Here is a 26,931-nt window from a genome sequence, read left to right as displayed (position 1 = left end):
CGATTCAGAACTTTTGCTCATTTTTAAATTGAGTTTGTTGTCTTTTTATTGAATTATAAAAATTCTTTATATATTCTGGATACAAGTCCCTTTTTAGATATATGATTTGAAAATATTTTCTCCCATTCTTTTCACTTTCCTGATGGTGTCCTTTGCAGCAAAATGTTTTAATTTGGGTGAAGTCCAATGTATGTATCTATTTTTCTCAGTTAAGGACTTTTGGTGTTATATCCAAGAAACCATTGCCTAATTCAAGGTCAGAAAGATTTACACAATGCTTACTTCTGAGAGGTTTATAGTTTAGCTCTTACACTTAGATCCTTGATGCATTTTGAGTTAATTTTGTATACAGTGTGAGGTAGGGATCTAACTTCATTCATCTGCAGTTCTTTGGCTCTTCAGTTGTCCCAGCACCATTTGTTCAAAAGATCACTCCTTCCCCATTGAATGGCTTGGCACCTTTGTCAAAAATTAAGTGACCATACACATGAGGATTTATTTCTGGATTATCAGTTCTAGATTATATATAAATTGATATTTCACTGATCTGTATGTCTATGCCAGTCCCATACAGTCTCAATTACTACAGCTTTCATTTGTTTGTTTATTTTAGCTTTTAAGTAAGTTTCAAAATTGGGAAGTGTGAGTACTCCAACTTTGTTTCCTTTTTCAAGGTTGTTTTAGCTATTCTGGGTCCCTTGGATTTCCATATGAATTTTAGGACCAGCTTGTCAATTTCTACAAAGAAAGCAACTTACATTTCAATGGGCATTGCATATCACTTTGTTTTTTGATAACACTTCAAATGAATATGCTAGTTTATGTTTATGCCATGGAATTTCACTCCAGTAGCAATATGGTCCCAAGTGCTCCTATTAAACAATTAGGAAGCTTTAAAAGACATGTTTGTTTAGGACATCACATACAAACACAGGGTTTTAGGTTATTTAATGACTTTATTTCCAATGGTTGTTACTGCTTATTAGTCATAAAAATCACCAAAGTCATCGGCAGATGTGTTATGGTTTCTAGGGCGTAAAGCAGCTTCAATTTCTGAGTTACTGTCGTCGGATTCATCCCAAAAGGCTGGAAGAGAAAAACAGACAGCTATTTAACATCTCTCCACTCTGATAAGCATGGCTTCATCAGTAGACTGGTTCCAGTGGACTGGAAGCACTGGCCTGCAAAAGGCCTACTAGGGACACTGAGGGCTGAACCTGACCAGGTGCATCTGGATGCATGTCCATACTGCACAAATTTGCACATCTCAGTGTATTCTATGGAAACACTGCAGAATATTTCCTTCCCCTTTTGTTGTGCTCAGCTCTTTACTGCAGGATGGGGATTTTAAATCAGGATTAACACAGAAGCAGGGTTAGCCAGGTATTTCACCAGGCCTGAGACCACCTCAGCTTAGCTGCTCTTGCACTTTGATCCCCTTCTATACTTCACAAGGAAGACATGGTGGAAGAATAGGAGGACTTGGGTGCACATGGTTTACTTGGGAGGTGATCCTGGGAATGATGGGAGGGGCTGGAATAGTGACACAGGAAGAGAGGAAGCCAGCAGAGGGTGTGTTAATGAGGGGGGCCGGCAGTGGACAAGGCGGCTCAGGCCTGCAGGGTACTCTCTGAGAAACTCAGAACTCTCCTCAAATTGTCCCAACAAAGAGTAAGGCAGTGGGGTTATTTATTGACCAACTTCCATTTCTCATTGGTTGAAGGTTATTCTCATTCTCAACCAGGGCATCAACTCCCGGGTACTCTGGGCTGCCCCATTGGGGCTGGGCATGCGCCTGCAGCCAGAGAAAGCCCTTAAGCAGATGCACAGCTGCTTGTGGTGGAAGGCCACAGCATGCCCGCGAACTGCACTGTGATCTCCAGCGTGGTCGGACAGGATGTGGTGGGACACGGTCTGCTATACGGACAATCTCCATGACCACTGCTATCTCCACGGCACTCACTACCTGCCATTCTGTGATGACTTCTTATACACAACCCCATTTCATCCTTGTACCAACCTGGGAAGGTAAGTGTTAATGTCTCCATTTACTGAGCAAATGGGCTGAGAGAGGTTAAGTAACTGGCCCCAATTACAGAATTAGCGGGTGTTGAAGCCAGGAGTCCCACCCAGGTTGTCGGACTTATACCCACGCTCTCGACCACAACCTACTGGGACGGGGGTCTAAGCAGACAGGAATAGAGCAAGCCCAAGCTCTGCATAGGATATACCACAGTGTTAGCATGGAAGGTGGGGCTGAAAGACGAATGGGAGCTCATGGCGCTAAAGAAAAGGGGGGAACAGCATGAGCAAAGGCACAGAAGTACAAGCGTGGTATACAGGCATACCCCATTTTCCTGTGCTTTGCAGAGACTGTGTTTTTTTATAACTGAAGGTCTATGGCAACCCTACACAAGGCAAATCTACTGGTGCCATTTTTTCAACAGCATTTGTTCACCTTGTGTCTCTGTGTCACATTTTGGTACTTCTCTCATTATTCCAATTATTATTATTTCCATTATTATATTTCCTACAGTGATCTGTGATCAGTAATTATGACTCACTGAAAGCTCAGATGATGGCTAGCATCTTTTAGCAATAAGGTGTTTTTTAATTATTTTTAAAGTATTTTAAGTTAATTTAATGTTAATTAACATTTTTTTAGACATAATGAATGCTGTTGTACGCTTAAGAGACTACAGTACAGTGTAAACACAACTTTTACAGGCACTGAGAAAACAAAAAATTTATTTGGCTTTATTACAGTGGTCTGTAACCGAACCTGCAGTATCTCTGAGGTACATCTATATTTGGAAAAAGCTGACTGTGAATAGATCCACAGAGGACAAGATCTTGGTAGGGACTGAGCTGGAAAGTAGGGATGTGGCCAGACCACAAAGGGAGAAAGTTGTGACTCTATCCTGCACGTAGCAGGAAGCATTAGCAATTTTTAACCAGGAAGGTAAGAAGTTTACATGAGATTTTAGATGCTGGTGGCCAGGTGGGGAGTGGGAGAGGGGCCAGATGGGAGGAAACCAGTTAGTGTCTACTGTAAGAGCCCTGTCATGTCATGAGCAGTGGGTACTCTCAGGGCATTAGCCATGAGGATGGGGACAGAGTCAAAAACCATTTCACAGGTAGAATATACCAGTGTTGTCAATTAATTGGATGTGGAGGCTGGGATACCCTGCAAATTCACACTTGCAAGTTAGAATGCTATGCCACTGTGGCCCATGGCACCCCATATGTTGTCAGCTCATAGCCCTGTCACTGAAGAATGGTTCCTCGATAGCCCTCCAATCCCCCTCAGAGACCATAATCACTCTGGGGAGAGCCACAGGGCGCCCAGTGATCGCACACACGCTTCACAGTCCTTACAGGAGGGTGCAGGAAACAAGAAACACGTCACAAAACAACTCTGGGTTAAAACACAAGATGAAAATCTAGCCTCCAGTGATTTCTCTTACCTTTAGACTCTAAATTGGTAGTTAGTTTCTTTTCATTTTCATGCCTGAAAAATAAAGAAATAGCCTGAGTCTTGCAAAAAAAAAATGACAATCAGACTGATATTTTTACAATGAGCACATTAGCAAAGAAGTACTGCACTGAAAGGCCAGAAATTTTACACGTTCTCCCTGAGTCTTAAGAGCAAGAAGAAAATGTCAGGCGGCGCCTGGGGGGCTCAGTCAGTTGAGCTTCTGACTTGTGATCTTGGCTCAGGTCATGATCTCTCGGTTCGTGGGATAGAGCCCCGCATTGGGGCTGTGCTGACAGCATGGAGCCTGCTTGGGATTCTTCCTCTGCTCCTTCCCTGCTCTCCCTCTCAAAATAAATAAATAGAACACTTTAAAAAAAGAAGAAGAAGAAAATGTCAGGACCTCGGTGGCCAGAGTTACTTGCTGATGCTTTGGTGGGTGGGTCCCTATTGCGACAGCATCACCAGTATCCCTGAGTGCATTCTCTGCTGGCCCTGCAGACACCAGGTCATAGTGTGCCCTGCAGGCATCCCTTGCAGCGCAGGACAATGAGCACCTGGGCGGTGAGGTAGAGGATCCACTTCCCTTCAACAGCCTTCCCAAAACATGTCCAGGCAAAGCTTTGGCACTTTTAGACAAGCTAAAAGTGAAATACCCGAAGTAGAGAATCCAAGATAGAATACAAGGAGAAGCTGGCGGGGAAGATAAGATCCTCATCTCCATCAAGCCAGTGATACCAATCCTTAACGGCTTGACAAGGGAGTCCAAGATAAACTCTCAGTCTGCTTAATTAAAAACACTAACTTAAGACAGAAAAACATAAGTATCCTGGACACCGAGGTGTAGGTTTCTGGGTATCACATACACAAAGATGCTAGTGTCTATGGCATCTAATACCTAGCAACCTGTTCTTGCCAAGGTATATGCTGGGATTTACATTTATATATTATTGCATTAAAACAGATTCCAGTCTCTTAGAGGAGAAGAATGTCAAGAAAAGACAGACCCCAATGTGTATGGTCACTGCTCATGGCCAGAACCCTGGTCCTCTTAACATAGGAAACCCTGTGAACTTATCTTCTCCCTCCTTTGTGTCAAGTCTGGCTAACCTATGGCTTAAAAATTTGCTGTTTTCCATAGCTGCCATACTTGGTTTGTTTTTTTCTGTAAAATAAGCTCCATTTAGGTATAATTTTCTAGGCTCAATATCTGTCAATGCTTCCTTTAAACTTGGTGCCTGTTTCATTATCTGTCATGACCAACTAGTGGCCCACAGCTGTTTCTCCATGAAGAGTGGATGGTCCTATGAAAGGGCCCAGCACTAACCATCAGTCATGGAGGCTGCAGGTAAGGTGGCCACTGACCATATGAATCCATCTTTCATAAAGTACTAGTGTATACACACACACACATACCACACACACACACACACACACACAATGCACCTGTGGGTTGTATGTCTACTCTTTACCTACCTCTCATTTCATGAGGACTAGTCTAGATGCTGGAAGCAGAGGTGGGTTAGAACAGTGCTGGTGGGGGCCAGAGAGTCTCCAGCTGTAGTCCAGGTAATAAGAGCCACAGCAGGGAGAGGGATAGAGCACTGAGGGCTGGGAGAACAGGGAGCAGAGGGTGGGTGATGGGTGGCTGCAGGACCCCTGAGGAAGCAGGGCATCTCCTGGACTCTGCTTTGAAAGCCAGAGAGGATTGCACAGGCCAGTAAAGGGGTGGGGGGATGCAGTGGGATGTAGTAGCAGGGAGCCCTTGTTAAGAGCAAGGGCACAATGACGGATAAGCATGGGCCAGATCCCCGTGGCCCCAGCCACTTCTCTGAGCTCCAGAAACATGGCCTGTGCTCATGTGCTAGTTCTACTTGGCTGCCTCCCAAGCACCTTGTGGGCAACATGCTCATCCATGACCAAATTCACAATCTCCCCACTGTGATTCTCTTCCCCTGCCAGGCCAGGTCCCTCCTGTTTCAGTCAAGGGCACTCGGATCCTCTGCTCCCTCCCCAACCCTTTCCACTCCTAGGCCCTCCTGCACCCAGTCAGCTCCGATGTGTAAATCAATAGACGGGGCTGTATTACAATTCAATCCTTGCTCTTCCCTCCACACTGCCACAACCTGGCCAACTACACCAGCATCTCTTGCCTGGACCTTTGTAACAGCCCCTAACTGGTGATGCCACACACACCCTGTCCCCTACAGTCCATCTTCCACTCAGCAGCAAGAATGAACTTCTCACTCCACTTCCTTGCTAAAGCTCCTTAAAGCCTTCCCATTGTTTTTTGATGAACTCCCTAAATCCTGAACAGCACCTCAAAGGCTGATCCCCAGACTTGGTTGGGTCCTTCTACTACAGCCTCACTTCCCCTACTGCTCCCCCACCCACCACTGATTCCTCACCCAAGTTGCTGTTTTACACTCATTTGTGTATCACTTCTGCTATAGACTATGAGCTCTGTGAGGGAAGTGATGGCACCTGCTTCAGCTCCCCTGGGTAACCCAGGGCTTTGTGCTTGGTGATTATGTGCAGAATGAAAAGATGAAGCTCACCAAGAGCAGGGCCCTGCTTAAAGACACTCGACCTAGTTGCTGGCACATTATTTGACTTTCATGTTTCTACTTCTGTGACTTCAGAATCAGGTTAAGTTTCTTACCGGAATCGTGCAAGAAATCTGCAGAACTAAATGCATGTAGGTCACCCACTGAGAAAGGTGGACGCTGCTTCCAGGTGTCTCCTACTCCATCCCCATGCACTAGGGGCAATTATGTTTCCCTTTGGGAAGCCAGCTCTGCCCACCAATGTGACACCCCAGTTCAAAGCTGACCTAGAGTCACATGCAATTCTTAGGGTCAACAGTTCTTTCTGAGTCACACCTAATGTGTAAAGCTAAGACAAGGCCAACGGGCATAGTGGGAGAACTTTCCCTGGAATACTGGATATAGTCAACTTGTTGAGCTACTATAATAAATAAGACGAGGAACACATTCACTCTGGCAAAGTATAAGAAATGGAAGAGTTAGTCTTATAGGCCATGGGATTGGGTCACACATACTTGGAGTCTGACTGCTTCGTCTTCCCTAAGAGCATGAAAGTAACATTTTCATCTTGTAAAACAGAGGTTGGCAAAGGTTTGCTGTAAAGAGCCAGAGGGTAAATGGTTCAGCTGTTGTGGGCTATATGGTTGTAGGACAACTCACCTTTGTGGCTGTAGCATGGAAACAAGCCATGAACACGATAGGTGGGGCTGTATTGTAATTCAACCTCACTTATGGGCACAAAAATGTGAATTTCATAGAACTTCCAGGTCAGGTGTCATGCAACATCATTCTTCTTTGGATTTCCTCCAACCATTTAAAAATGTAAAAACCTGGGTGGCTCAGTGGTTAAGCGTCTGACTCTTGATTTCAGTCCAGGTCATGATCTCATGGTTGTGAGATCGAGCCCTGTGTTGGGTTCCATGCTGAGTGTGGAGCCTGCTTAAGATTCTCCTTCTCCCTCTTCTTTGCTTCCCCTCGCCCCCCAAAAATGTAAAACCCGCTCTTAGCTTGAAGGTGTACAAAACCAGGCAGAGGCCAAGACTTGGCCCTGGGGCCACAGTGCACCGAGCCGGTTGAACAGGTGACACTGCCATACTTACAGCACACCAAAGGGTCTGCCTGGTCTTTCATGGGTAACTCTTAAAATCCAAGATGGCAGACTTGATTTTTTTTCCCCAGAAGGTTACAATTAGATTGGAGGTCCTACTTCAAAACAAACCATTTTCAGGTAAAACACCACAGACAATGGATTAAATTAAAATGTGACCATGTTCTGCTGGTCTCATCATAATGGGACAATGACCTCCGCAGAATTTCCCAGCAGGTTAGGTATTTTTTTCCCCATAGCTGTGCAATGAATACCACATACCCATGAAGGGGATGCTTAATTTACCTTTTGCCATATTGGCTTTATCACATATCTTCCCTCTGTCTACCCATCAAGCCATCTCATTTTTTTTTTTAATTTTTTTTTTCAACGTTTATTTATTTTTGGGACAGAGAGAGACAGAGCATGAACGGGGGAGGGGCAGAGAGAGAGGGAGACTCAGAATTGGAAACAGGCTCCAGGCTCTGAGCCATCAGCCCAGAGCCTGACGCGGGGCTCGAACTCACAGACCATGAGATCGTGACCTGGCTGAAGTCAGACGCTTAATCGACTGCGCCACCCAGGCGCCCCTAGCCATCTCATTTTTTGATGCTTTTCAGTAATTGTTTATGAATTCCCCTGCTATTGATAAACCAGATTAGGACAACTCTAATCAAAGTCACTTTTGTTCTCATCCTTGCTAAACTTAAGAAGTAAAGGTTGGTCAGGGCCTTAACAGTTTTTATCCGAAGAGCAGCACCTGGCACCCACGTGCACAATCCGCAATCGTGGTGAAACAAGGTATCACTGAAATTATGTGTGTCAACTATTCATGTTATATGAGCAAAAGGCTAATGTAGCTAGGAATACTTAGTCAACACAGTCAACATAAATACAAAATTAGATGGCAAGGCCTACTGTAAGCATGTTTTGCTTTGTGGAACTGGCAAGTAGAGACAAAATGAGAAGTGGAAAACCTATGAGCTTCTAAGAAACCCATTATTAAATTATAGCAGAGCACTTATAGATTATCCAGAGCTTTCATTGTATGGGTGGTGGGGCCCAGAGAGGCTGTGAAGGCTGTGCTTCAAGACACACAGAACTGTCAGATGGGAGTGGGGGCCGACGAGGACAGAGCCCCCCAGCACATGGATGCTTCCCAAATGCAAACACCTGTCTCACCTCATGAGATGTGGTCAAACAGCAGGGTGGAGAGAACCTGGGTTGGGGCAGCCGGTCCCTGTCCCAGTGCAGGACTGCTGATGGGAGACAGTGTCAGCTCTGGGGCCAGACAGCCTCTACTCCCTTGATGCTCTACTCTGCTCCCTGTGTGGCCCTGGGCAAGCTCCCTACCTCTCTGAGCACCCGTTTTCTGTCTGCAAAATGGGGAAGTAGGCCTTCGTTGCAGTGTTCTGGTAAGTTTAGAGAGAATCCTGCTTGACAGCCTGGCTACCGCAGGTGTGGGGGAGTGGTGCTGCTCACTGTCACAGCATTCGGGCACACAAAGCCATGTGCTTGGTTTGGTGATGGCACAGTCATGGGTTCTAAGTGAAGGTGACAAGTACTCTGGCACAGTGGCCAAGGAAAGGGAAAATGTGGGGACAGAGAGAAAGGAAACAGGCCTGAGATGCATGAAGTCTACTCCTTAAGGAGCCTGATGGGCAGGAGCACTTGGGATGGGGAGGACACAGGGAAATGGCCTCTGCTAGGTCTTGCACAAGCAGGTCGGCAGAGCAATGGTTTGTTCATTCATCCATTCCCTTACTCATTCACTATCTCATAGGTCACACTACACATCAGCTCTATGCTGGGCCCACAGCAACAAACAATACCCATTTGATCTCTGTATTTGGGCCTCTCATGCTCCAGTGGGGAGACAGATACCAAAATAACTGTGACACAAGCCAAAAAGGGCAACTGTAGGGTAAGCTGAGAACTGACAGCAGCAGAATTAGGCGGTAATATCCAGGCCTCTAGCACATACCAAGAGCCCAGGTCAAGTTCAGGGCCAAGAACCAGATATCCTTTTACCAATAGACAGGACAGCAGTTAGGTGAGGACCCCAGTAATGCACTGTATGAGGGTTCATGCCCAGTGTGTTTCCTGGAAGCCAAATGCAGGGTGCACGATTGGAGAGGGTGCAATCGAGGTTGACTGCAGGAGTCTCCCTTGGGAAATGTGTGTGTGCCCTCCCTCTCCTATACACTCATGCAGAGACCTTTGTGGAATGCATGATTTCCTGCAGCTTGGGTACGTGATGCCACCCAGAGGTGAGGGCATCTAAGACAAATGCTTGAGTGAACAGTGGAGCTATACACAGAGGTTCACTTACTCAGCAAGTCCCACCGTTATTGAGCACTGGTAATCAGAAAAGCCCTCCAAGCCCCCAGTGAGGAGCTCACAGTGAGGGGAAGGTACCTGCAAATGGCTACAATCCCTATGCTACAGATGATGGTAGAAATAGCCATGGGGCCACAGGAGGGGCGTCTTGTATGACCAGATCCTTTGCTTAGGAGACTTTTAGAAGGTTAATAGTTAAGCCCTGACAATCTAGTAGGCATCATCCAGGTGAAAGTGTGGGGCAGAAGCATTCCAGCAAAAGAGCAGGAATAGAAGCTGGGGCTCATGACATAGCTGGTTGTATGAGGGCATGACATGAGGCTGTCAAGTGGGCACAGGGACATGGGGGAGCAGGCTGGAAGGCGCTGCAGACTGTAGGCCATGCAGTGCTTGAGAGGAGGTATGGGTAACAGAAGCAGCAGAGGTGCAACAGTCAGGCTAGGATTTCAGACACTCATTCTTGGCCCTGTGGAAGGAGGAATCTGGAAAACAGCAGACCTGGGGGATGTCCTAATATTAGGAACACAATGATTCCCAACCTCATGGTCAATACTGTGTTGAAGGAAATAAGTATCCACAGCCTGTCAACAAACTACCCAAGTTATTGTGACCTTGAGGTCATGTCAGTGGAGTCTGGCAATGAGACTCTGAGGGTCCTGCCAAGAGCAGGGGTCTATGGGATGGGAGACCACGAGGGGGGGGGGCTACTAGTGGGAAGTGTCCTTCCTGTTCTAGGGTCTTACTATATAAGACTGAAAATATTAACTAATGAGAAGATGTGGTCTCTAGACTCCAAATTCTGTAATTTTTAATGATTTTGACTGCTAGCTAAAATCGGTATTAAAATGTCTCAAACAGCATCTTCAGCTACAATTTTGCTCAAGAGACATATATTTCTGAAAAATAGAAGGCATAAAATTATTCAGGAAGGAAGAACCCCATGAGTATGCCAACAAATCTCTGTAAATTCTAATTTTAAGGGCTGACCAAAGGCTGAGACAGTTTTAATTTGACAAAGTCCGAGCGCCCCCTGATGGTTAGCCAGGGACCCTGCAGCAGAAGCCATTTTTTTTTCTTTTTCTTTTCTTTTTTTTTTTTTTTTTCTTTTAAGCTGCCTGAGGTCAATTTGCTAACTCCTTCCCTTCGGCTAATCTAGCAAGTTACTGTTCTTTCATGCTCTGTGTAGAAAAAAATAAAGTAGGTGGGTCTATGAGGAGAACACGTAGGATATTTAGGCAGCTGCTTATTCAGTAGGATTTAAGGCGATTGCAGATTTGCTAAGCCAGAGACAGAGAACGGGTGCTTTAATAAAACCCAAAGGACTTCCAGGAATACCTGATTTTTATTTCACTGGTATTGATTCCGTGCAATCTTTGTATTCTCCCAAGGGAAAATGGCCCAGTGACCAGGCAAGGAGAGAGACACGGCATCAGCTGCGGCCAGGCGCCCTCCGCTGGCCACTCTGGTGGTTGCAGAGTGGACACAAAATGCCACCCACAGCGGCCCTGCCAGGGTGCCATGGCTGGGTGACTTCTGCTACCTTTCCCCCAGGCAATTATGTTGCAAGCACACATCCTTTTCTTCGGTAAAATGTTATCTCGATCCAGACGGTAAACTGAAGTTACATGGCAGGCTGTTAAAATATACTCTCCATTGAATAAATGGATCCGGGAGCGTGAAAACCGCTTCCTGGGGAAGGTAAAGCGAGACAATGTTTGCAGAGGAGAGGAAGCTCTGGCATGCACCCCTGAACAAAAGGGAACAAGTGGTCTTTACTTGGAGAACGGCTTCCTATTAGGACTCACTCCTTCGTACATTATGCCTTTCATCCCCACTCAACCACAAAATGATTTTGCTGAAGCAAATACAATGGTAGAAAAAGATTTACACTGAAAGAATCTTTAATAATAAACTGTTGCCGATCTGCCTACTTGCCCGTGATTTATAATACAATAAACATCGGATTCTATTACGGCTCATGCACTGAAGCTGCTGCTCGGAAAAACGGAATATGAAAGCACCCGGATCCCACCACCATCACAATGAAATGAGCATGGATAAATGTGCTAAGAGTATCTCTTTGCATCTTTTATAGCTGGTGTGTATTAATCTGTAACGCTTATTAAGAAAGTCATTGCTATGCAAAGCAGCACCCAATCCCTTTCTCTGGCTTTTCAACAGAGTGCACTGTTTAGCCAATAGGACGGACCCTCTGGCCCTCATTCTGCATTCATCACAGGCAACATTTGCACAATGTATCTCTCAAAGGCGGTTGAAAAGAAGGCCTTAATACTCATGTAAACAACTGCAAACCAATTACTTAATGAATCAGGCCCACACATAATGAGGTGCAGACAAAGAGCTATAAATGCATTTTTGCACCCAAGCCGCTGCTTTAAAGTAAAATCCCTCAGCTGTAGTTTGGGCTTAACTAGCACATCATAATTATTGTCTCTAGGACATCAGAAGAAGCCATTTTTTTTTAGGTCCAGCAGGGTCTTTTTTTTTTTTTTTTTTTTTTTGAGGTTGCTCATCAGCTCACTGACAAAATAGAGCAAAGAAGAATTTTTAAAAGTGCTACAGCAGCACTGCACTGTTATGTTTATTCTCAAGTACTGGGTTTCGAGACCACTTGTAAAAGCAATAAAGCACGAGGAGTGACTGCAGTAAGTGGGATCCTTAAATGTAAGCCTCTAAGAAATTTCAGTGAATCCAGGCACAAACAGCAAAACCAGAGCTCTCCAAAGCCCAGGGTGGTGTATTAACAACACCAAACCCAGCAAAAGAACTAAACTGTAACAAACAGCACGCCAAACCCACACACTCAATGCCCAGACCTTTTTCATCACTGGATTATTATCAAGTGTCTAGAACCAAATGTTCCTTGAAGACCTTTTTTTTTTTTTCTTAAAGAGGGTTATGAGATTACTTGTGATTTATTTAGAAAATTAATTTCATGCAGGAGCAATAGTAACACAAGGTCCCTGCCTCAAAATGGATGGGGAAGAAAGTTTGAATTTAGTTTAGTGAAATATAGACACAAGACATGAAATTACCAGGCCGAGAAAACATTCTTTGGGTCTAGCTGCTTTCTGAATGTATTTTAACATTGCCTGAAGAGTATATACATATAAAGACAAGTTCAAGAAGAATTGGGTTTTTTAATGCCTCTAAAATATAATGGAGATGACCATTTCCAACGATCTTTTAACAACTACAGGATGTGTTAGTGAGCCAGATGGTAACAGTGAGGGCTGACACCTACCTGTAGAACTTACTGTCTTTTAAAATATCCTTTAAAAGACCTAGAACTTGAATTTACAGGATAATCAAAAATATATAACACTTGAACATTATTCCTGTCCCATAATTCATTTCCTCCCACTTCTTTCAAAACCAAGGATGAAAACCCAGGTATTAAACATGCTAATTTTTGGTAACTACATGAGTAGTTTTCTAAAACTGAACTTGTCGGGTTTCTAAAAGCAACAACCTAATTTTAGAAAATCCATCTCATTTTAAGATATTCCAGTCCTAAAAATAGTATAATGTTTTTCAAAATATAAGTGAAAATAGGATTTTTTTTTTCATTTAAAAAACACTACATTTCCGGATCAAATCGCTTTATATTATGGGATACTGGATATGATGTTAGAAATGTAAAGTTTCTGTTTTAAAATTTTGTCAGGGCAAGTTAATTCTAATGTAATGTAAGCATCTAAAAGACACCCTTTTAATGAGAAATGTTATTAGAAAAGGAAGTTTGTGCAGTTTTAAACAATATGCAGCCAAAGCCAGGTATTTTCCTCAGACAATTGCTTTGATTCCCATCTATACATTTTTTCCGACCCAATGCCATCGCATGGCTAGTATTTTATGTCGATGACAAATCCAGCACACAACTCACCAACTCACTTACGTTGCTTGAAAAACTTATAAGAGGTGCTGGGGTTCAGCAAATGTTGGATACATCTTGTTCTTTATGGACAATAAGCAAGGAAGTATCAGAAAAGGGAAGAATAATCTTGCCCAAATGCCTGGTGAAAAAGAGGAATACAAAAACAAATACCCAGCAATTGCCAGTATATATATCAGCCGTCTCAGAAAGCAGAAACGGGCCACTTTATTTCTTTTAAGGCCCGATGTTTTCTCTCTGCCCTTTTCCGACACCCTCCATTGTGTGGTCTCTAAGCAGCCCTACTGCGAGCAGCTGTAGACGCTAATTTGTGGTTCACTGAGGTGTCAATTGAGTCTTAAACCAACGAAACAACAGCTGCAAAACAATACTTGGCTCTCTGGCACAAATATTTTCAAAGGTAGACTGGAGTTTCAACTGTTATTTTAGATAAACAAAAACCCAAACCATAACCTTCCCTCAAGTCACACAACAAAATAATATGCAGCCAGAGTTGCATTCATTACGGAGTGACAGTTCTCATCTTGTGACCGCTGTTCAGAAAGGCTTTCACGACTTTACCTTGACAAAGGACTTCCTTCGCTCGATGAAAAACTAGCCTCCGAGGCGATTTTGTTAGTTGTCTTTGTCTTGAGTATACCGCTGCCAATGTTCAAACCTATGATAAGCACAAACGTGGAGAGTGAGTGCTGGCCGCCACGCAGCAGAGAAATGCACTGAATGAAGAAGCAGCCTCACAATAACTTTGGTGAAACAAACGTCGACAGGGGAAGATGCTGTCCAAGCCACAGAAGGCAAAGGAGCTTCTGAGGCAAGGAACAACATGTTGGCAGAATACTGAAAGGAAGTGTGTGTGCGTGTGGGTGGGTGGAGGGGCTTCCTGTGACATGAAGAAGCCACAAAAACGAAAAAACAAAATCATTCAAAGACCTAAATTTTAAATGACCAAGTCACATGTCTGCGCATATGGGCCTCTCCTATGACACTAAATGCTGATAATTTACCTTGTTGTAACACATGGGCAGTGAGAAATCACCAAAATGATGGGTGCTGGGAACCAGGTCTCAGAAATCACTGACATCCCAGGATGACAGATACCCCTCTGCCAAATCCTCTCTCTTCCATCTTGCGGAGAAGAATGAAACTCCACTGAAAGCCATCAAGGCCACTCTTTAATCAGCCTGAAAAGGTTGATGGGGAAGATGACAATCCACATTTTCTCTGGAGCAGGGGAACCAGACCATGCCCCTGGTACATCCAGCTTGCAGGGCAACCCTCACCTCATCTCCTGGGTGCCCTTGGATGTCAGCTACCAGTCTGATTCTCAACTGGTGGTCACTGGGGTCATGGATAGAGAGTGCATGGGCATCGCTGGGAAAGGCACTTGGCAGAGTTTCTGACCTGTAACCTGCCTGTCTCACAGAACCTCTGCAGCCAAATGATTCCCTTAATGAGGTGTCCATGTTTGCCCAAAGAGAGTCCCCCATGCTTAACAAGACAAGGTCTTCTCAGACATGAACATGAAGGCACAAGGTTTAAGTGGCTTGCCTTAAGTGGTCCAGAGACACAGCATAAGACCTATGAGCAGAAGTTAATTGAAACCTGAATTTCTTCAACAGTTAGATGAACTCTTGAGTTCAGGGTCCACAGCGCTATGGCTACCTGTAACAATGCTGTGAGGTCTAATATGGGTACGTGGCTTCCATTTCCCTTCACTGTCCCATCCCACTTCCTGCTTTTCTTTGGAGCTCAGAGAAGTCCCTAGGCTCAGAGTAAGCATGAAAGTGAAAAGGTAGCCGTGACCAAAGGTAAAATAAATACAAGAAGCAATGTCTAACTACAATGACAGCCAGGACCATCAGAAGCACCTCTGTGATCCCAGTGTTAGAAAATATGGAATCTTGCAAAGCATATAGTATAATTGTGAGGGTAGGTGAGGAAATTGGATCTAGGGCTGCTTGGCTTGATACAACCTATCACTTCACTTATGAATAGATTAAGAAATGAATATATTAATTATTACTATCTTAACAGTACCAAACTGTTTAATATACATCCAAGGGACTATAACTTATGTCAAACTTACTTATCCTTTGAACCTGTCCATGGAACTATCATGAATATACTTAGCAGAAACAGACTTGTGGAGTCCCCTTCCAAATGTGTGTCTGCTAACAGGCTGTACTGTTCTGAGAGAGACATCACTGTCTTGGGGCCTCATTTGTAAAATAAGGGGTTGGATAAATACTTTCTAAGATACCTCTGGACTCTAATACTGTGACTCAAATGTGAAGAAGGTGATGAAAAGCACAGTTGCAGGTTCACAGTGCTGTATCTTTCCATCCGGGTAAAGGCCCTGCATTATACAGCAATAGACTGCAAGGTCTCATGTTTGCGGAGTTCAAATAATAACCACCATTCTCCTAAGGGCTTTTCTCTAACAGGCACTGTGCTGGCATTTAACCTGCAAAGACTCACTGAATCCTCAAAATAGCCAAAATAACTGAATTTTACAGTAACTGATTCTAATACTAATATTATCTAGGAAATAGCTCTCCAAAGATAGCTAAGTCTGATACACCGTAAGTATGTCCCTCAAAAGAAAGGTCTGTCTCATGAGACAACTGGGAAACTTGGATATGGACTGGAAATTACATGTTATTAAAAAATCACTATTCATTCTGTTAGGTGAAATTATGACACTGTGGTGAAAATAAGGTCAATTAAAGTATACTTTAATGCATTTACTTTCACGAAGGGAGCTGAGGTGACTCCAACTAAAAAAAAAAGGTACAATAAGATAAAAACCACTGAAAATAATAAAAGTACAATAACACAATATATGAAAACAAAGAAAGTTACAGTTGAAGGAACTACATTTAAGCTTAAAATTTAGCTTTACTGGGATTTGCAGTATTTTTATTTAAAGAACCAACATTCTAAGGAGGGAAGGTAGCCCAGCCTGATGCTCCCACTGATGATTAATAAACTGGGAGGGGGCGCCTGGGTGGCTCAGTCGGTTAAACATTCGACTCTGGAAATCGGCTCATGTCATGATCTCATGGTTCGTGAATTTTGAGCCCCACATCAGGCTCTGTGCTGACAGTGTGGAGCCTGCTTGGAATTCTCTCTCTCTCCCTCTCTCTGCCCCTCCCCTCCTCAAAGTAAATAAATAAACTTAAAAAAAAATGAGAGAGAGAGAGAAACTGGGAGATACTGGGAAAAGAAGGAGTTTGGGGTGTTTCCAGTGGTACTTAGTGACAAGTTACTATCATGACATACCAGGTAGAATCCAAGGGACTGTTTGGGCCATTGCCATGCTGGGGGCCTGTACATATCCAGGAGGGAAGACTTCCAAACTGTTGTTCGTTAAGAACTGAAAAAGTATTGGCTTATTCTGACCTGATGGCAGCTTATTACAAAGAAACTCCAGAAACCTTCAGAGGGTGACCATCCTTGCTTGAACCAGGCACTGGCTGCCCTCCTAGGTCCCCTGGATCCTCACTTGGAGCACTGAATATGCCCTTGCTTACCTGACAGTTGTATTACAGAAACATCCGCTTTTTGGAATCTGTCTTCAGTGTGATTTATAGTATCCTGAAGGGTAGACTGCTTCAGCAACTGGTAGGCTTTTGTTTCTACAGATTAAAAAGAAAGACACAGATAACTGGAAATTCACATGCAAAAGAATAAATTTGGACCCTTGCCTTACACCATACACAAAAATCAATTCAAAATGGATTACAGACTTAAACATAAGACCTAAGACTATTAAATCCCTGGAAGAAAACATAGCAGAAAACTTTCAGGACATTGGAGTTGGCAATGATTTCTTGGATGACACCAGAAACATAGTCAAGAAAATTAAAAATAGACAAGTGGGACTCTAACAAACAAAACTTTTGCATGTCAAAGGAAAAAATGAACAGAGTGAAAAGGCAACCTATAGAATGGGAGAACATAATTGAAGTAATATATCTGGTAAGTGATTAATATCCAGAATATATACGGAACTTCTACAACTTGGCAACAACAACAACGCAACAATGACAACAACAACACAAATGACCCGGTGAAAATGTAGGGAAAGAACTTGAACAGACATTTCTCCAAAGAAGGTATACAAAAAGCCAAGAAAAGATACTCAAAAATCACTAATTATTAGGGAAATGGAAACCAAAACCACAATGAGGTAATCAGGTCTGACCCATCAGGATGGCTATTATCAAAAGAACAGAAAATAACAAGCGTTGGCAAGGATGCAGAGATGTTGGAATCCTGTGCACTACTGTTGGGACTGCAAAATGGTGCCACCATCATGGAAAACAGTGTAGAGGTTCCTCAACAAATTATAAATAGAACTACCATATGATTCAGCAATCCTACTTCTGAGTATATATCCAAAGGAATTGAAAGCAGGATGTGGAAGAGATACTGGCACATCTGTGTTCACTGCAGCATTATTCATAATAGCCAAGAAGTAGAAGGAGCCCAAACATTCATCAACAGATGATACACAAATGTAGCATATACCTACAGTTGAATATTAAGCAGCCTTTAAAAAGAAGGAAATCCTGACACCTGCTACAACATAGATGAACCTTGAGGGTATTACGTTAAGCGAAATAAGCAGTCACCAGGAGACAAATACCATATGATTCTGCTCATATGAAGTATTGAAAGGAGTCAAAATGATAAAAACAGAAAGTGGAAAGGCGGTCACTGAGGGCAGGGGTGAAGGGGAAATCAGTGTTTAGTGGGTAGAGTATTTCAGTTTTGCAAGATGAAAAAGCTCCAGAGATCTGCTGCACAACAATGTGAATGTATTCATCACTATTGAACTGTACACTTAAAAATGGTTAAGATGGTAAACTTCATGTTAAGAAAAAAAAAAGGAGAATGACCAAACATCGCAATTGGTCCATGACAATTCAAGTTTGTGCCTGTTGTCCCAGTATAACTATTAATAGAATCCCCTTTTGTTACCAAATGTTTCCTTATTTCGATGGTGACTTATGTGGTCACCCAAACCAAACACAGTGTGTTGGCATAGTCTGGCTACTGACTCAAGAAAAAAAAAAACAACTGTAAGGAAGAGTAGAACACTGATGGGATAGTTGATGATACTGATACATTATCATTAACTGTTTTAATTGTGGGAAAAAAGACACATAAATACAGAAAATTCTACTGCCCAGAAAGAAGTTTCTTAAATTCCTCCTGTGATGATACTTTCAAATGCATGCAGATTATTTTCTTGAACTGTCACTTTTTAGAAATTCTGAAGACAAACAAAAAACAATTTAGTTGAACCCAGGTTTCAAAACTCGAAGATAAGTTGTATGAGTTTATCTGAAGTGGCCAAATTCCAGCCATTATTTTGAGTTGGTCTGTGGGTAGTCTCAACATCATAGTAAAATGGTTTCTCTCCTCTTTGGGCCTTGCAGAAGCCACTAGAGGAATGAATCTCAAGAGACAGAACTGATTTCCTTGGTTTCCTGGTCCCTCCAGAGCACTCCTCACCCTGGAGTAAAGGGGGACCAGAGGAGAGGCTGGGTGGGGATAGGAAAGTCAGGAAGACTAGCAGCCACAGGATGAGCTCCGAGGCCCGCAGCTGAGAAAATCGAATCTGGGCTCATCGTGCGGACAGAGTGTTTGCAGGGAGCAAAGCCAGGCACCCCTGAGGGATCAGCAGCAGCACAGACCTGGCTCAGGTCCACTTGACTGAGGTTCCCACAGGGCTTCTCATCGTGTCTGCTGTGAGTTAATATGGGGACGACTGTTGGGAACAACGACAAATAAAAAGAACCCGAGTGACACAACCTTCTGTATCCCCTCAAGTCTCAAGGATACCTGAATGAAACTGATAGCACAAACATAACAAAACAACATCCATGGCTGTACCTTCAACGTGGCCACAAAATAAAAGGATTCCTGCTGTCAGCACAATCAGCTGCATCCCTGTGTTTGCTGGCTCCATTTAAGAACTTAACCATGAGGCCCTTCTTACTGGATTAAAACTACCATCACACTGAAGAAGAAGAATATAACTTCTCTTGCCCTACTGAGAATCAATCAAGATAAAAATAAGTATTGAAAATCAGCATCATATTTTGGAATGTTAAATGATATATAATTAAAAATATGTACAGATCAAGGACTCTTAACTCTGAAAATAACAAATTCTAAGGCAACATTTTTTTTTAACACTGCTGGATTGTGAACACACTGGAACCAGATTTAGTACAGAAAACACCAGAGGCAGTGGATGCAGAATGGGAAAGTATTGTTTTGTGTGATGCGTGTGTGTGTGTGTGTGTGTGTGTGTGTGTGTGTGTGCATGCGCGTGCGAGCTGCCCTGGGACAGAAAGTGTTTCTTGCTATAGGTTAGTCTCATTGTCCTAGGATGGCTTCAATAGGATGGCATCATAATACTCTCTAATTAAAATCATCACGTCCATATTACTCCAGACTTGTAAGGTTATTTTAGAAGAGGGGAGGTATTAATAAAATCAAAGACAGAGCATCTGGATTCTAAGTAGGTAAAGAATCATTGTAAAGGAGGTGAAAATGCACAGTTTTGTTTTTACTATATAAAAACTTTCCAGCCTTTAGGATACGAGTCCAGAGCATAATGACCATATGCTATTTCTGCATTCAATTACATTTATTTGGTCAAGGAAGAGATAGCAAAGCCAGACATTTAACAACAACAACAGAACACAAAGATTTTGTTTCCTGGCATCTGGAAACTTGAAGTGGGGTTTTCTCTCAGCTGATGTTTTAAGTGAATCATTTCACCCCAATGAGCTGGCTCTCCTGCTCCTCAGAAACCAGGAAAATGTGTACCTTTTATTTTCAGCTTGAAAAATGGCAAGCTAGTAGTTGAGAGGTAATTTCAGATTTGGGGGGATTAAATGTGTGGTCCAAATATTAGTGCTGATATTGTTACTGTTCTGAGTCTAGCAAGGGAGAAATGTAAAGTGAGTTCATGCTTAGCAGTAAGGGGCCATTTTACTACTCTGGAAAGATAAACCATTTCCACGTTCTGTGTACTTTCTATTCTGGTTTCCTTCCCTTCTTCTTCTTTTTAAAAATTGGGGTGTAGTTGGCATACAACATTATGTTAGTTTCAGGTGTACCACTTAATGATCTGATAGTGTATATATTGTAAAATGATTATCACAATAAGTCCAGTTACCATCCATCACCTTACACAGTTACACTTTGTTTTTTCTTGTGATGAGGACTTTTAAGATCTACCTTCCCTTCCTTCTTGAGGGACTTGGGCTCTGTTACTGGGCTCTGGCCTTTCCCTTCAAGGTTGCCCCGAGTGTGCTTTCAACTTTACAACAGTTTTGGAGAGAGATAGCTCATCTCTCTTGTTCTTTTCAAGCAGAACCCAACCCCCTTCCCAAACACAAATCCTTGTTGGTATTTGATCCTTAAACCTCCTGTGGCCCTTCTCTGAGCAGGGTCATCGAAGCCCGCCTGGAAAACTTTTATCTTGGATGTAGCTGCCCTGAACTGTGTGATAGAGGGAGGGTTGGCAAAATCAAGCTGGGGACTGCTGGGCACATCGCCTGCCCCATCCCCATGTGTGATTCTTCCAATGGTTTCATGGCAAAGTGAAGCTTAAAAGGTAAAAGGATTAAATGCATTCACTTGGAGGAATAAACACCAGAGACACCAAAACAGCTGGAGGCATTGGAGCAGCCAGGCGCGTGCTGCTGGCTATGAGGAAGTCTGTGTTGGGGATCAGACACTCAGAGCTGGGAGTCACTCTCCCATGGCATGTTCACATCCTTATTTTAGCCATTAGAGCTGCAACAAACAACATATGAAGGGCTGGGAGTGGACTCGAAGGCAATTTGCTAAAAAAAATAATTAGGGGAGGTTGAAGGCTACAGAGCCTGTAAAGAAAGAGGGGAAGAAGGGTTCAAGTCCATAGATACTGCATACAGACTGGACAGGGTGGGACCATAAATGCAGACACTTACTGAGGCCGAGCATGTACCATACAGAAGTAACTCTGGCATAGTGGGAACAGTGGGCAGGGGAGCCCTGTAGCAGGGCTGGAGCCCTATCCACAGGGGACAGCTATTCTCTGGTGACAGCCAATTGCTGCCAGTTGGGAGAGTGGGCCAGACTTCTTGCCAGACTTCTGGCAAAATTAAAAAAAAATGTTTTTAATGTTTACTCATTTTTGAGAGACAGAGAGAGACAGAGAGTGAATGGGTGGTGGAGGGGCAAAGAGAGAGAGAGAGACAGAGAGAGAGAGAGAGAGAGACAGAGAGAGAGAGAGAGACAGAGAGAGAGAGAATCTGAAGCAGGCTCCAGGCTCTGAGCTGTCAGCACAGAGCCTCACTTGGGGCTCAAACCCATGAACCGCAAGATCGTGACCTGAGCTGAAGTCAGACGCTCAATTGACTGAGCCACCCAGGCGTCCCTGGACTTGTCTTTTTCAAAAAATAAAACACTGCACATGTCAAACAGAGAATACCTGTAACCTCAAAACTGAAAGGCAGTGAGCAATTTTTTCTTCACTGTGTAAGCACAAGAACCCTTAGAGAAAAACTTCAGCCAAGGGATACAAGTTTGATGTTAGGAAAAGCTTTTTTAGCTGAAAGTTGATTGCATATTATCAAGGGGGGCTGCAACAGCTGTATGGAGATTTTTAATGAGCCATCTTTGGAGGCAAGACTCTAGTTTTTGCTAGGGGTGCTCCAACAATTCAGACATCCTCTTGGAGTGGTTTAGAAGGTGAGTATATCAACTTTATAAAGCAAAAGAGCAAAAGTTACTGGCATGAGGTTTGTGGCAACTAAGGCCCAGGCATTCCTGGAAGGAAGGGAAATAAAGGATAGGCTATTAAAAGTTGCACTGTGTTGCCCAGCAAATTCATAGTTACTTAATGAATGAATGAAAAACAAAGAACGAAAAGTAACAAATGTAGAGGTTCGAGTTAGCTGGCTTAAACAAGGTAGGGGCAAAGTTCATATGGTTCCAAGGGATAAGACTTTAGTTTTCCCAACTGCAAGTAAACTTTAAATCTGCAAATTGGAGGCCTGGGTGGCCCTTTAAGTCTTCACTTTCCAGCCTGTGACTTAGAACTCCAGAAAAATGTTTCTTCCCATTGGTAATGTCAGACTCTCAGGAAATTATTGAGTAGTGCAAACAGTTTGATAAAACAAATGTTTCTAAAGAATAGATTTGAATGTTCTGGTGTACACAGAAACAAATACACATGTGTCCTCAAGCCTTCCTTTCTGGGTCTCTCAGTCAAGCATCCATTGTATACTCAAATCTGTGTCAAGATTTAGTTTAAAAAGTAGAAAATAGTGGAGGTTTAAAACATAAAACATGGCAAGAGGTCCCGGGGGGTTAAAATCTATCCTTGGTGATTAATTCCAGAGCAGTGACACAAGATAAATATATTTTTTCCTACTTTGTTACATATGCTGGCCAAACCCAATCATGTCTTCCTGCAAAGTGGTGAGGGATCACTGAGACTGTGTTTTTCTTTTGACATGCATTTTGTGTCTAGAAAATGGAATAGCAAGGGAAAGAAAGAGAAAACATGCTGAATAAAGGGAGGTAGGAGATGATGTTGGTGAGAAAAGGAGAAAGAAAAAGCTTCAACTTCTTATCGGTCGTTGTCTTTTATATGCAAATGTACACCTGCTAAAATACTTCTAAATCTACAAATAAAAAGAAAATATCTGATGAACAAGTGCTTTTAACAACCCGTTACAAGAGCCAGATAAATGTGGGGTTCACCAGCCTCGAAGGGGTGTCTCCGAGGCAGAGAGTCCGCCCAGGGCTTTCGCAGAAATCCCCCATGAAGAAAGGGAAGAGCTGGGCCCGGAAAAGGAATAACAAAGAGGGATGCAAACAATACTATCACTCCGGCTAGAAAAAAACGACCTTGAACTGACAAGAACTGGGCATCTTCGAGTACAGAAGGATAATTACTATTCCCATCTGAAGTGTGCAGTAATTTTAAAATGAAATTTGAAAAGTACTTTCCATCTGCTGAGTTTCCCACTGCTATTACTCACATATTCCTACACCCATGCAATTTTCCCCCCACCCTGTGCTAGATATGTGGCTGATGCAGCAAACCCAGTCATCTTTGCAAAAGAAAATAAAAATTGGGGAATGCATTTCTAAAATTAATTCTGAAGATAAAGATTATCGCTTAAAATTCAGAATTATTCGTCTAAGTGTAATCTGCTCAAATGAAAATGAGAGACTATGAGGATATGGGTGCTTCCATGATCTGAAAATACAGAATACTCATTATATTTAGGATTTTTAAAGTTAAAGGCCGTAAGTCTGTGTGAAGGTGAGACATACAAGGTTGGATCCATAACTACAATCGCTTTTCATGTCCAGATTTTCTGCCATTAACCTCACTCCATCAGTTGTCCTGGGCTGGTAAACCATCGCCAGGGAGAAGGCTGATGCATACAGAAGAGAAGAAACGCTGGATTCAGCTGACTTGCCTGGCGCTGCTTCAGAAAACAGGTATTTACATCACATTCTTAAATTCTATGGAGCAATTCAACAATTACACCTGAAAATAAATGGCAAGCTTGAAACTGCCCTTTAATGAATGTTCCAAAACCGAACTGAAACACTTCTGCTGGTATTACTTCCCATGTAAACTTACAGCTCTAGTGCCTGCCACTTAACACTGCTCAGTCCTGGGAGGTAAGTTTTCAACTCTGAAAGTCATAGAAGCTTTAACTTTTCAAAGATGGCACAATCTGATGAGGAAGCTGTATTTTATTGGCACTATTTGTTTTTCAAAACAGTATTTTTAGTGGCTTTGCAAGCAATGATTTATATGAGAAGAATCAGAAATAAAGACAGTAATATTATCATTTCATCATTTATAGTAGAACCAAGAATAATTGCTGTATAAAGATGAGCTGGATGCTAGAAACATAAAATACACAGAAAACCCCTCCTCATCCAGTGTAGTGAGTTGAAAAGTATCTCTCCCCAAATTTATGTCCACCCAGAACCTCACAATGTGGTCTTCATTGGAAACAGGTTCTTTGCAGATGTAATTAGCGATGGACCTTATGATGAAATCATCCTGGATTTATGTTGGCCTTAAATCCAATGACTGGGGTCTTGGTAGGAAGAGGAACAAACAGAGACAGAGAAAAGAAGTCATTGTGAATATGGGGCAGAGACTGGACTGATACTGCCACATGTCAGGAGCCATCAGCAGCTGGAGCAGCCATGGAAGATTCTCCCCTGAAGCCTTCAGAAGAGCACAGCCCCCCTGACACTTTGATTTTAGACTTCCAGCATCCAGAACTGTGAGATAATACAGTTCTGTTGGTTTAGGTTTGTGGTACATTGTTATAGCACTCCTGGGAAAATAATACACTCCCTGTTCCCCAGTTTTATTGAAATATCTAAAGCCCAATCTCTCTTCTTTCTCTTTCTTCACTTGAGTCTCTTGTGTAAAATGGCAGTGTTTCACCACCTGACTTGCAAGGGCTCTCTCAGCTTTGAGACCCCCTGCTCCATGGTCCTCAAACTTGGGGGACCACCTGGGTCTATGTAAGACTGATGCCTGGGTCCCACCCCCTCAGGGGTTCTGATGTCACCGATCAAGGGTGTGGCTGGGGCACGGATGTGTAAAAACCCTGCATGGGATTCTACTGCACAACCACTGAGAAGAATTTCTCTAGGCTCCTATGAGTTGATTACCTTGAAGGTAGGAGCATCCAATCAAGAGCACTCTACAGAAAGATATCTTTCATTCTTTACTGACCACTTTAAATCAACACCACCACCCTCAATGTCACGAGTGAGGAATATTTTGCTCTAGCAAGCAATAGGCAGTAGGCCCCATGGGTGAAGCCCCAGCAACCTGATCCCTACCATATAGGAGGGCCATGGGGACTGCACTGGACAGCCCAGCAGCACATGGCAGGTTCCCTCGGTTTTGCATGAGTTGGGCGCTCCCTGTCTCAGGTACAGCAGGTAACATGTCTTCACATGATTTTTGTGCATTTCTGGGACAGGACAAGTGAGACACACTCTTAGAAAAGTCTGAGCAGTGGAGGTTGTACTCTGGCCGCCAGCAGTTGTCACTGCAGTCTTGTCTTCCAGGAAAACTCTAGTCACCAGCGACCACCTGGCTGTTGTGTGTTTCCAGCCCTTTCCCAGTGTGATGAGAAACTCAAGTAATCGTGTTTTGGGAAGCAGCGCCCAGAACCCCAAGTGGCAACCTTCAAATCTATGCTGACCTCCCACAAAGCTTTTAAATGGACATACCTCAGTATGACCTTGAATATTTCAGCTTGCCAAAGAATATCAGTGAGAAATGGCACAGTCAGGCAACCACTTTCAACACAGCTTGACCAAGAGAATTGGTGTCAAAAGAATGAGAGGCTGAATGGACATTCTTAGAGGCTTAATCCTCTTGAGATAAAAGCTGAGAGGCCTTTTCACATGGAGCTTAAGGAGATGAGTTTTGCCAGGATGGGCACGTGGGGTGGGAAAAGAACTGGTGGAGTGAATGACTGAAAGAGATAGTATTCTGGCCTGAATCAACAAGCATTAAGGAAACTCCTTAATACTCTCATTTTTATTCATTCATTTGATGAAATAAGTACCCACTGTGTGCCAGATACTGTGTTAAGGGATGGGTTTTTATGAAATTTAGCATAAGCATGCATTACTTGCTGAAAAATTCATTTACCCCGCAAAGGTAAATTTAGTGCAAATACAAGGAAAATTCCCAATGTGGTAAATTTTACTCGGGGGTACAAGCTGTTCAGAGGCAGACTTTCTCTCATAAGGTAGGTAAGTATCACTTTAATCCTGGCTTAAGTGTTTCAGGGAAACACTGAGCTGAATGTCCAACTACTGGCACATAGTCTCAGGCCTAAGTGCACTCAGGCTCGTCCCTCTTTATCAAGGGCAGACCTCTGGTACAAGCTATGCCCAGAAAGCCTCACAAGCTGCCCACCTCTCTAGGTCTAACATAAGGGAAATGAAACACACGGCTTTGTTCATCAGTGCTCTCAAAGCATCCTTTGCACAGCTCCTCTTTCGCTGGGATACACACTGACATTTCACTGACCCAGACATCCTGATGCAGTCAACTCCAACATAAAAAGAAATTGGAAGAGTGGTGGGATGGAAGGAGTTCAAGGCTTAAATCTTAAAGTTTGTGTTCAAGATCTAACACTCTAGCGACATGGCCTTGAGCTGGAATCTTAACCTTTCTAAATTTCTGTTGGACCATCTGTAGAACAAGGCACTGATGTTTATCTCACAGGGCTGTTATGAAGATTGGGGGTGACGGAGGCTTAGTGAGGGCAGGGTCGCATGCAGTCTTTTGCTGTCCTGGTATTTCCAGGATGCAGCCCAAGTAAAGATGCAGCATACATGCAAATGAGAGACTACTTAGTGTACACAAAAACCACATATTCACTGATATTCAAATTCATCTTTGATTTCTACCTGGATTCTTTAGTGTGAACAGCCAGACTAGTAGAAGGAGCAGACTGCATTAACAACAGCAGATCATACA

The 26,931-nt window shown here is 43.2% G+C and overlaps 1 protein-coding gene across 1 annotated transcript in view; it reads right to left on the bottom strand.

Annotated features, from left to right (window-relative positions):
- Positions 1 to 942: 942 nt before the first annotated feature.
- KIZ (kizuna centrosomal protein) overlaps positions 943 to 26,931 on the bottom strand; it is a 143,723-nt gene continuing 117,734 nt past the window's right edge. Inside the window, exons 10-13 of the mRNA XM_047854270.1 lie at positions 16,898 to 17,002; positions 13,926 to 14,022; positions 3,468 to 3,511; positions 943 to 1,086 (exon numbers count right to left, since the gene is read on the bottom strand). Of these exons, the coding sequence (XP_047710226.1) occupies positions 983 to 1,086; positions 3,468 to 3,511; positions 13,926 to 14,022; positions 16,898 to 17,002 (350 nt within the window). The 3' untranslated portion in view covers positions 943 to 982. The remainder of the gene's footprint in view (positions 1,087 to 3,467; positions 3,512 to 13,925; positions 14,023 to 16,897; positions 17,003 to 26,931) is intronic.

This window comes from Prionailurus viverrinus, chromosome A3, assembly GCF_022837055.1.
Source record: "Prionailurus viverrinus isolate Anna chromosome A3, UM_Priviv_1.0, whole genome shotgun sequence".
In the NCBI taxonomy this organism is placed as follows: domain Eukaryota; kingdom Metazoa; phylum Chordata; class Mammalia; order Carnivora; family Felidae; genus Prionailurus; species Prionailurus viverrinus.
The sequence above is the reverse complement of the archived record's forward strand: the minus strand, read 5'-3'. Positions and strand labels throughout refer to the sequence as shown.